The 11,110-nt window shown below is 40.7% G+C and overlaps 1 protein-coding gene across 1 annotated transcript; it reads right to left on the reverse strand.

The window, feature by feature from the left end:
* Positions 1–6,418: 6,418 nt before the first annotated feature.
* LOC103050383 (sulfate transporter-like) lies at positions 6,419–8,677 on the reverse strand. Its single transcript, XM_007430343.2, has 2 exons — positions 8,579–8,677; positions 6,419–8,020 (listed from the first exon to the last, which is right to left on the reverse strand). Exons 1-2 carry the CDS (start codon positions 8,660–8,662, stop codon positions 6,419–6,421), a joined length of 1,686 nt encoding a protein of 561 aa, XP_007430405.2. The 5' UTR covers positions 8,663–8,677.
* Positions 8,678–11,110: the final 2,433 nt, after the last annotated feature.

Below are 11,110 nucleotides of genomic sequence, written 5' to 3' on the forward strand. Positions count from 1 at the left end.
GTTCTGCAAAGCTGAACTGCTAGGGACTTTATGGAGCAGATAAGTTTCTTAATAAGCTATATGTTTTGCTTTCCATCATGTTCAGAAAATCAGGCATCTTTCTTTTTCCTAGCCACTACTGCATTCCTCTCCAAAAAAAAATATGTTCAGATAGATAATGTCCAATCATCTGTGACACCATCCAACATCCAAATCTTCCCAATGAAGCTAGCCATCCTACACTACCCCTTTCCCATTTATTTTTACTCATGGTGACTAGTTCAGCATTATTTTTCCTTTGTTTGTTTATTTGTTTAGTGCCCTTTTTCTCCTTCTTGAAATCCAGTGAGATTTGAGAAACTTTTTTTTTTTTTGCTTAGTCACCACTGCTATGTCTGTTTTACTGGTCAAACGAATGACACTTGAATCTGGAGTACTGGTCACATTAAATTATATTTGCACTTTTTTTGAACTGTTGGGTTAGGCAGCTCCCAAGTAAGTTGCTCCCCTTTGTCTCTGTAATACTTCTTAGTGTTTTTTTATTGTCCCAGGAAACCTTTTAGTGTCCTCTCCCTTCTAACTGTTGAATGTAACAACAGCAATTGGTTACATCACTTCCTTGATTATTCATCTGAGATTAGTTATTTGCCTCCAGAATTTAAAGCCCAAATTACATGGAATTCTGTAATGCTTCTTTCAGTTTTGTTTTTTTAAAAAAAATCAAAAACATATTTTGAGGAGAATTCTGAGCATGAATGGAAGAACAGGCAAAGAAGACTTCCCAATTTGTTCTTCACTTGACATTATTCATTTTAGAACCCCTCTTTTCTTGCAATAATCCAGGGAAAGCCCACAAATAGAATACTTTCCTGAACATGATTTCCACAATATATAGTCATCATATTTAACAGCCATTGGTGACTTTAATGTTAATCTAAACCCCTTGTACAGCTCTCCAGTTTGGTGGCCTTCCATATGTTAGTGATTGTATGTCCAAATTTTGGCTAAAAATCTATTCTCGTAGGAATCCCCCACCATTCTAATTCATTAGATGGAGCACATTCTAGTATATTAGGAAAGGAAGGGGAAAAAAAGGTTGTTTACTCTCTCCATACCATGCATAATTTTATACTCATCTATCATCTCCTGTTTACTTTTTAAAACTTGAGGCCCTTAAGCTTTCCTCACAGGGTAGTACAGTGGTACCTCTACTTACGAACGCCCCTACTTACGAATTTTTCGAGATACGACCAGCTCCGGCCCCCAAAATTTACCTCTACTTATGAACTCGCCTCTACTTACGAACCGGTTCCGCGGCCATTTTCCCTGCTGCCACGCGGTTGCAGCTTCCTGTGGGCGAGATTGTGGTAGCAAGGAGACGTTCGGTGAGGCTTGTGGTGTGTTTTGTGGCGTTTGGAAGGTTTTTGAGGTTTAAAAATAAAATGCATATGTTTCAGAACTGTTTAGCCATATTTACATTGAACTTTATGGGGGAAATTTACCTCGTGGTGCGACCAAATTCGGAGGGCGGATTAGCCATATTTACATTGAACCTTATGGGGAAATTTGCCTCGTGGTGCGACCAAATACGGAGGGTGGAACGGATTAACCGGATTTGCATTGAACCTTATGGGAAACTTTACCTCGACTTGAGACCAACTCGAGTTGCAACCAGAGTCATGGAACGGATTAAGTTCGTAACTAGAGGTACCACTGTAGTTCTAGTATCTTAGTTATTTTAGTTGCTCTTTTCTGCACTTTTCCAGCTGTTTTTTTGAAATACAGTGATTAGAGCTCTACAAGAATTTGATTGTAGTATAGCTTGGTATAAAAATATGGCTACCACAGTTCTTGATTTATTTCCTAATACTGTCCATCATGGAATTTGCTATTTTTACAGAATTTCCCAACTGCACAAATTTCTTGCCTGGTCATCCAACTCAGTTTCCAACATAATGTATACTGTTAAAATTATTGTCCCCTGGTGTCCATAACGTTACTGGGAGTTGTGCTTATTTAAGGAGACTAACCTTTTATTTTTGGCTTTGAGTTGGGGTTGACTCCTGGTGTCTGTCTGGACAAGTCCCTGCAGTTTTCTTGGCAAGGTTTTTTGGAAGTGGTTTGCCATTGCCGGCTTCCTAGGGCTGAGAGGGAGTGACTGGCCCAAGGTCACCCAGCTGGCCTTTGTGTCTAAATCAGCATTAGAACCTATGGTCTCCAGGTTTCTAGCATGATGCCTTATCCACTACACCAAACTGGCTCTTTTTATACATGACACTTTTAGACATTCAGTTGTATATAACCCTCTTCTCAGTTTAGAGGGAGCAGTTTGGGCTTTCCACAGTCTCTTTTTGTTTTTATTCTATCAATCATTTGGCCCCTCACTGCTTCCATCACTAACAGAAGTTTAAAAGCACTCATTTCAGTAGAGAGCCTTAGGGAACATTTTACATTCCTTCACAGCAAGATCCTCCTCTGTGTTGTCCATTAACCAGTTATTAGCATATGCTGATCTATAAGAAAACCTCTCTCCTCTTCCCAATGATTGCTGAACTGGTGCAGTAGCCTTTGGTGGGGAAAGTTTCAAAATTGCCTCTTCAGCCTTCTTCCTTGTTTTTCAAAGGAAGATGCTGTAAAGATCAATTGAGGCTTTTCTTGGAAAGCAAAACCATGCTTCAGATTTCAGATTCAAATTGAGATTTATTGGGTCTGTGCAAGGCTTTTGAAAAGGGGCTTTGCAAAGTGTGTTCATGTGAGCAAAGGACTCAAGTGGCCTCATTCTTTAAAAAACCTGTGCAGCTGCTTCAAAGGTTTTCCTTGGTTGCCTGTGTGATGGTGTGCTCTCCTTTGCTGGCAGTCCCAGTGCAGATGTGTCTACAGACAAGTGGGGAAAGCAGCTGTGCCAAGGGCCTCAAAAGATACGGCTCCTTTAAAGGAGGAGAGAGTATTGCTTATGCTAACATCCTTGGTGAGGCACCCTTCTCAAATGCTTTGTACAGCTCTAATATTTATATACATTGCTTCTAGTTACAAAACAAACCACTGCGAAATTATCTAAGGTGCTTAACAAAATACAAACATCCGTTTTCTGCCCAAAGTTTTTTTTTTAATCTATCTATTAATAAGCCTGATGTACAGAGACTTCAGTGATGCCCCTGGATATATAATTTCTGGAAAATCGAAAGTAACAGTTTATCTTCACATGCCGTGCATCATAAGTCCAACAAAGCCCCAAATGTCTCATTTATAATATTCATAGATTCAGCCTTTATATTATTAATTCCATTCTGGGCTGATGCAAATTACTACCTTGGAATCTGTGTTATTTGCCATTCTCCCAATGGCAAACAATCTTAGAGATTCTTGTTCCGACAGGGTTGTGACACAAATGTGCAGTTTCTTCCTATGTGTACTTACCCTGAGAGCAAAACATACACCCACTTTTTTCATCAAGGTTTTAACAAAGCCCTTCAGGTCACCTGCAATATTTTCTAATTGCCTGAGAACATTGCTAATCTATAATTCTGTCAACACCAACAAACCTGACTTCCTTTTTTTCTGTGTTATTCTCTTGCCCTCTGGTGGTTGATAAAAAGTAATGTTATTGATGCACCAAACCTTTGTTTTATTTTGGTCCAGTATGTTTATGTTCTGCCTACAAGATTCTGATCTGAGGGATGAAGCCAACTTCAAAAGTCAGGAGGAGAACCAAGAGATGGCAGCTGCCGGGAGCAGGTTTCAACCAACTCAGGATGCAAGCTCAGGGCAAGAAGAGGGAATAGGTGCTCTTGGAAGGGCTGAGCTGTCTTTTCCTGGATGTGGAAGCTCATACCCCACTCAGGTACAAAGTCACTGAATGGCTCCAGGTTAGTTATGCTCAGCCAACCTATCATGCATGTGGGTTGGGATGATAAAGTGGAGAACCCAGTGTGCCATCTGCAGCAATGTCGAGTCATATAAGCATAAGGAACATACAAAACAAACGACACAAAGAGCGGTTCAGATATTTGGTTTTTGATTTGGTTTTGATTGATTAGTATACAAGGAATGAAAATGAGGGCAGGAAGCATTTCCAGGTGGGTGGGGTGGGGAAACAGTGTATCATTAATTTAGGAGTTCTTTACAGAAAAAACAGGAGTCCCTTTGAGACAAACTACGCTGGATTACTAAACTTTTTTTTGAAATATGGATTTATCCAGCTCTCTCCCCGGCGAAGAGCCCCATCTTGCTGTTTGTGGCTCCTAGGCTGTTTCTGCACATATTTTTCCTAATCCCAAAACTCAGGTTTCAATGCTGTAGTTTAGCACATCAGCTGCAGGACATATGGCCTTTCCGGCTCCTCCCAGACCACTTTTCCTGATAGTTTGGGTGACCTGCCAGCAAGCAGGCTGGAGAATCTGCAGAGGGCAGCAAGGAGGGAGAGTGACACAGCTCCAACCACCTCCATGCAGCATCTTTTCTTTAAGAGGAAGTGGCCGCTATTAACTTGGCAAATCTTTAGAGACGTGACAAAAAAGGCAAGCAATTTTATGGATAACAAGCAACAAGTCAGTTTCAAAAGCCATTTGAAACCTGCTGCATTCTTTCACCTTAAGAATTTAATGTATCTGTAAGATTATATAATATTCTCTACTATCCAGAAGGATATCCTTTTCCCAGGGTGAAAGATATCATACCTTGCATTTCCTTTCTGAACAAATATCAACATTTTCCCTCCCTTTTCACTGTATCTCTGTTCAAGAACAGGTTCAGCTCCAGTTAAAAGGATTTCTGGTAGAGTTTCCTCTTTGTTTGATAGCTTAGCAAAGCCAGATTGGTCAGACAAGATGGTGTCTTTCTAGGGGAACTAGTGGGATGAATTGTTCTGATATTTGTGCTGCTAAGATTCATCTGCATGCTCTTGATTAAGACAGGCCCATAATATACAGACACCAACAGCATTTGTGCCATACCCTGGGGCGAAATGTCACTGTGGCATTTGTTTTTGGCTTATTAGAAGGAGACAGCAACTGAGTGGCACTCTTCTCTAAAAGGATAACAGGAGCTAGAAGGAACTATAAAATGCAGTGGGCCGTCACACTAAGGAGGTGACCTCCAGAAATCATCCTTAATTAATCTACCAGGATGGGAGATATTCCATTGGATTCCCAAACATCCTGCTTTGTCCTAGCCTGTAGCTGAATTCTTTATTGCTCCCAATTGATTGCATCCCTTTTAATATGATTGTGCATTATTCTACAGTAATGTGTATTCAGAGTAGGTGTTCCTAGTCTGCTTGGCTCACTGCCAACTTGCTTCCTCATTATTGAGAGCTAATCATTATGCCCAGCCTCCAGAAGACTACCCTGATCAAATACAAGCCTGTCTCTTTTCTCCCCAGTACCTGTTGCTGAAGAGAAGCATCTACCAAATATCAATATAAATAAAGTCCTGTTTGTAATTCTCCACAGCAAAAAAACAAAAAACAAACCATAAGCAGACCCAACAGTGACACTTGGGATTGCTGGTTTGCGCCTGTATATTTCTGGGCTCCACGCTGTCAGCAAACATCCTACAGCTCACTCATCCCTGCATCTCCTAAGGAATATGGGTGACTCAAACAATAAAATAGGGCCATAAGTGAAGACTTGTTCCCTTTCTGAGTGATGAGCACAGGTACTAACAATGTTTGGGCTTGCAAAATGAGTCAGGCTACTCATGGACAGCTACTTTATTTCACTGGGATCAGCTATATTTAAAGCATGGGTAGGCAACCTGTCATTCTCCAGATGCAGTGGACCACAGCTCCTATCATCCCTGACCATTAGCCCTAGTGGCTAGGATTGATGGGGCTTGTAGTCCTTCGTGACTGGGGGATGCCAGGTTGCCTATTCTCTATCAGGGTTATTTTCTCCAATTCCTGCCATTTCTTATTCTTGTAGATAACCTGTAAGGCAGTAAGGCAGGGCTAGAAATGTCCATGGTGGTATGTTTTCATTTGTAGGGAGCATCTTCTTTATTTTGGCACAGCCACTGAAAGAATAGAAAGCTATACTGTTGTTCAGGCCCTGATTTTCTCCAGCTGCATGTGTATGTCAGATTCATTAGTGATTCCCAACCTGTCTATATACCCATGATTGTTTTGTTGATTAAATACTGCCCCAGCTTCATGCAGGATTAAAATACAACTAAGCTTCTACTTCGAAGGTCTTCCTTCCTTCCCCTTTAATAGTGGCTTATGTAAAGAAATTAGAAAGTTTTTTCCACATCACTATATCCCCATAGCAGGGGAAAAGATTATGTGGCAATGTAACAACAGAGTATAATTATTCTCTTGAATGCAAAGGCCTTCCTTGGCTTGCCCCAATTGACATGCATGTTATCTTAGGTTATTGGCAGCCAATCCTTTCTTCTTGTTAAAGTAATTATTGAACTGGTTCCTCATCCTGCTTCATCAGGCCTATAGGGGTCCTTCCAGAGTCAAGGCTGTTGAAACATCCTTGGCTTCTGGGCTGAGGGCATCTTTTACCATTGTGCTCTCTGTCTGTTGATCTTGGTCCTGTGTCTCGGCAAACTGCACAGCAGCATGGATACTGTGGAATGAGAGCAGCTCTGGATCTGGCATCCCAGTGAGCCAACCTCCTGCCTGGAGCAAACGCCGTATGGAGGGGTTACAATTGGCCAGCAGGACCTGGATACCAATCTTCTTGTAATCTTGGCGAGTCTCCTTCAGCACACTAAGGCCTACACTGTCTATAAACTGCATGGCTCCACAGTCAATGATCAAGGTATGCATATCTATAGAGGTACCAGGACCATCTGCTGAAGCCTTTGGGGTCTTGGTTCCCCTTAGGCAGTTCAACCTGGAAGAAAAACAATTTTCATTTTTGCTTAGGTTTGCTTTAGCTTGAGCTTTTTGTTGCATAGCAGCAACTAGGGAAGGATTCACCCCTGTTTTCTGGAAAAGTGAACTTTTGAAGTAGTCCTTGTTTGCATAGTAAAGAGAGGTATCAAAGCGGAAGATCTTGATATTTGCAATGCTACTGATCCACTTGTAAGTAAACTGATCCTCATAGATTTCTGAGTCATTCACCTTACCTAGAAGGGTGGCTCGGGGCCGCTGGGTGCGGAAGATGATGCAGAGCAGAGCAAAGCAGACTCCTGTCAGAAGGCCCAGTTCTGTGGAGATCAGTGATGAGGAAAGCATGGTTACCCACCAGACTATAGTGTCCATTTTGCTGATCCGCCACATCTTGGGTATATCAGCAAATTTCCGCAATCCTCCCCTGAGATTAACAATTGTAACCACACCTAAAATGCAAGTTTGCAGTGAATAGAAGAGAGGGGCAATCCACAACAATACTAGGAGCAACACAGCTGAAGATACCAAGCTTGATATTTGAGTATGACATCCAGTTGATTCTTTCAGCAAAGTCTTTGACAAGGCTGCACAGGTAGCAAAGCAGTAGAAGAAAGATGGGATCAGATTTCCCATCCCAAGGGCAATCATCTCTTGGTTGGCCCGGACAGAATAGCCATGTTTCTTGCCAAATATTTCTGAAAGTGAGACAGTCATAGCAAAACCAATTATGGCAATGGGTAGAGCATCAAGTGCCAGATTGGACACAAGGCTCAGATCTGGGACAGCAGGTGGTTTGAAACCAGTGGGAATTGTACCACAAATTTTAGACTTGTATCTTTCATTGAAGTTAAGGAAATGTGACAGTAGTGTAGCTGCAATGACCACCAGGAGTTCCATGGGAAATGGAGCCTTCATTTTGTCCTTAAATAAATTGTTGATTTCCTTTACTGGCACAATGAGAGCTAAAGCCACAAGGCTGGTGACCAAATCACAGATGTTGGTCTTGCCAATATATCTGAAGATGTCAACCCATGTTAAAACAAGGGAGCCCACTCCATCATGTCGAGGGATCTTCAGTCCCAACAGAAGGTTCATTTGGGACGTGAGAATGGTAAGGGAGGACCCTGTCACAAACCCACTCAGAAGAGGTTCTGAGAGATACACTGAGATGAAGCCCAACTGGAAGACCCCTAGAAGGATCTGAAAGGAAAAGCAAATAGAATTCATGATTGAGAAATTTAGGCACAATGAGAAAGAAGGTGATAGATCTCAACTTGCATTTTTGTCTATTATTATTATTATTATTATTATTATTATTATTATTATTATTATTTCAAAACTAGTTACTGTTGTGACTTACAGAATTTGATTGTGACAAATTATATGTCAGATCTGGAACAAATAGAGTTTGATAAAAATATTAGAAAAAACTTTTCAGAAACAGTCTGTAACTTGGAGGCAGGGCTTACAATGATTGAAATGATATTAAAGCATTTGAAATAAATACATAAATACATATTTTACATGCAAAAGCTCCCCAGGTCAATCCTCATGACAATCAGGCATGCGCTACTCAAGTCCTGAATGGTCTGTGGGTTTCATGTAGAGATACACTTGGCTGCACTAGAAGCAGCATTAATGTTTCAGTTTGAATAAAGACTGTTCAGAACACTAAATGTAAAGACAATTTTTGGCTCAGACTAGATAGACACTTACCTAGAAAATAACACTTTTAAAAGAAGGATGAATGTATCTTACCTGATAAAGCCCAACCAAAAAACCTAGAGTGGTTGCCACTGTGATTGCATAACAACCTTTGTCACAGACCACTGTCCCATTCATCGTGGCATTGGCCAAAAAATCTGTGTCAGAGTCCAGTTCGTATCCTGCTAGCCTAAGTTGCCGGTTTACTGATTCCCCAATCATCAGGCACAGGACCCCAAAAGAACCGACACAATTATGGCGTGAGGTAGCCATGGCAAAGTAAATAATGGCACAGAAGAAGTTGGTGTAGATCCCATAAATGGGATCCTGGCTTGCAAGGATGGCATAGGAGATTGATTGAGGGATGGCAACGACTCCTACCAACAAGCCTGAGATGATGTCCCCCAGCAGTTGTTCTTTGATCTTGTAACGAGGAAGCCATTCAACTACTGGGAAGAGCTGAAGGAAGAAGGTGACAATACTCTGTTGGCTGAAGTTGCAGTTCTCTTTGGCTTTTGTGAGAAGCTTCTTGATGCTGAAGCCTGATGTTTCGTATTCTTCTAGTTTGACAGGTACGTAGGAAGATGACTGTGAAGAAGACAAGCTGGGTGTATCATTGTTGTGCTCAGACTTTTGAGTAATAGTGCCACCCTCCATGGCTCCAAAGTAGCTAAAAAGAGGTTGCACAGATATTTTTAAAGCAGACTGCATGACTTAAGCACAGGGACAGTTGAATATTAATCTGATGATGCATTGCTGTATTGTTATAACAAAAGCTATATTGTTATATCTGCCTCACAATAAAAAAGAAACTGCTGAACCATAAAAAAAAAAAACTCAGCACTAAAATGTGGAACATAAAAGTAGCTTCTACATAATAGCTTAAATCTATTCATTATGCAAGTTGGTTGACACAGGTTGGTAACCTATAGTCACAGCGCCCTCAGAAGGCATATGTCAAACTCCCAAATTATTATTTTTTTATTTTTCCTTTTCAAAAATGGTTTAAATCTCAAAAGATCACCAAATTTCATGAGCTGTTGTTCTTAGCAGGATTTCAAGTGAAAACTCCACTGTCTCTTAAAAGCGTAAGAATGACACTGCTGAAACCTGGCTAGCTTTAGCAAAGTTGAGATTTAGACCATTTAATTGTAATGACTTATTATTATCATCATCATCATCATTATTGTTTGGGAGCACCTGAGCCATTGTGCAAGATTAAAAAGTTTGATAACCTTTCTCCTAAATCCTAAATCTTTTAAAGCATTTCGCAATAGCATAAAACAAAAACATTCAGAATGTTTAAATATAAGTAGGTTCAGTTTGTATCAGTCCAAGTGGCTCCAGTAGGATAGGAACCAGGCTTTTTATCACAGTCCAAATCTGTCCTTCTGCAAGATCATTTAGCAAACCATTTAGGTGGCATGTGACTGTTTACCCCAATTGCATTCAATTTCCTTTTATTGCCACTCAAAATGGGGAACCAAGATCTTTTTTAAAAAAGGGTAGTATTTACTAAGATAGCCAGGTTGGTGTAGTGCTTAAGGCACCACGCTAGGACCTGGAAAAACATGAGTTCTAGTCCTGCCACAGCAGGGCCAGCTCTGGGCTAAGGCCAAGTGGGCACCAGCCTAGGGGTGCCAAATTTTAGGGGGCGCCAAAATTGAAAAGACTACTGAAAAACATAATAAAAAAGTGAAAAGCAGTAACACTGCGCTCCGTGAGCCAGCACGTCTGCTTAAGGGATAAATATAATTTTGCAAAATCATTATGACAACAGTGGGTGCTGATGTAATTAAAATTACGGTGTAAATAGGGTGAAAATGTCCGAGAAAAGAAAAAAAATTGTCCAGGGCTGAAAATGATAAGTGTAGAAGAAGAAGAGGAGGAGGAGGAGGAGGAGGAGGAGGAGGAGGAGGAGGACTTTTTGAAATTCCTAACAAGATTGGAAGATGAGCCAAACCATAGGGAGTGCCAGAATGTGACTTTGCCTAGGGCACCAAAATCTCTAGACCTGGCCATGCACCTTAGGCATAAAGCCAGCTGGGTGACCTTGGGCTAGTCGATCTCCCTCGGGCCTAAGAAGAAGACAGTGGGAAACCATTTCCAAAAAATCTTGCCAAGGAAACTATTTTTCTAGGGACTATTACTAAATCACTGATCATATGACAGCATGTGTTTATTAAACATTTGCCTTGTTTTTTGTGCATATTAGGAGATCTTAAATTATGAGTAAATAATATATGTCTCTGTGTGTAATACACACACACACACGCAAATATTACTGTGGTAGTAGTAATAAAATTGGAAGGTGCAGAATCCTGCAGAAAAACCAGTAGAGACCTCTGGTCCTTCAGTAAAAGAATCCCATGTAAAATTCTAATAAAGAACCTTTCATACTAAAAAGTCTAATAAGTAGTCATAAAAACAATGTGCTCAGTAGTTACATACTGCTTTTATGTTACATACTGCTTCTATGGAATGTAGCCTCTTGTTACCTCTTTCTTTTCTCCTTGTGATGAAAAACAAAATCCATAAATTCCATAACTTACAGAATTTGGTCTAGAAAAAAACTGCTGTTTTTCC

Source organism: Python bivittatus, unplaced genomic scaffold (genome assembly GCF_059951505.1).
Source record: "Python bivittatus isolate LINGU-HERP-01145 unplaced genomic scaffold, Pbiv_v1 ctg000080_np1212, whole genome shotgun sequence".
In the NCBI taxonomy this organism is placed as follows: Eukaryota; Metazoa; Chordata; class Lepidosauria; order Squamata; family Pythonidae; genus Python; species Python bivittatus.

Coding starts and splice junctions, on each gene's coding strand:
- LOC103050383 (XM_007430343.2), bottom strand. CDS start 8,662: ATGAATGGGACAGTGGTCTGTGACAAAGGTTGTTATGCAATCACAGTG. Junction 8,021..8,578: donor TTTTGGTTGGGCTTTATCAG/GTAAGATACATT, acceptor TTTTCCTTTCAG/ATCCTTCTAGGGGTCTTCCA.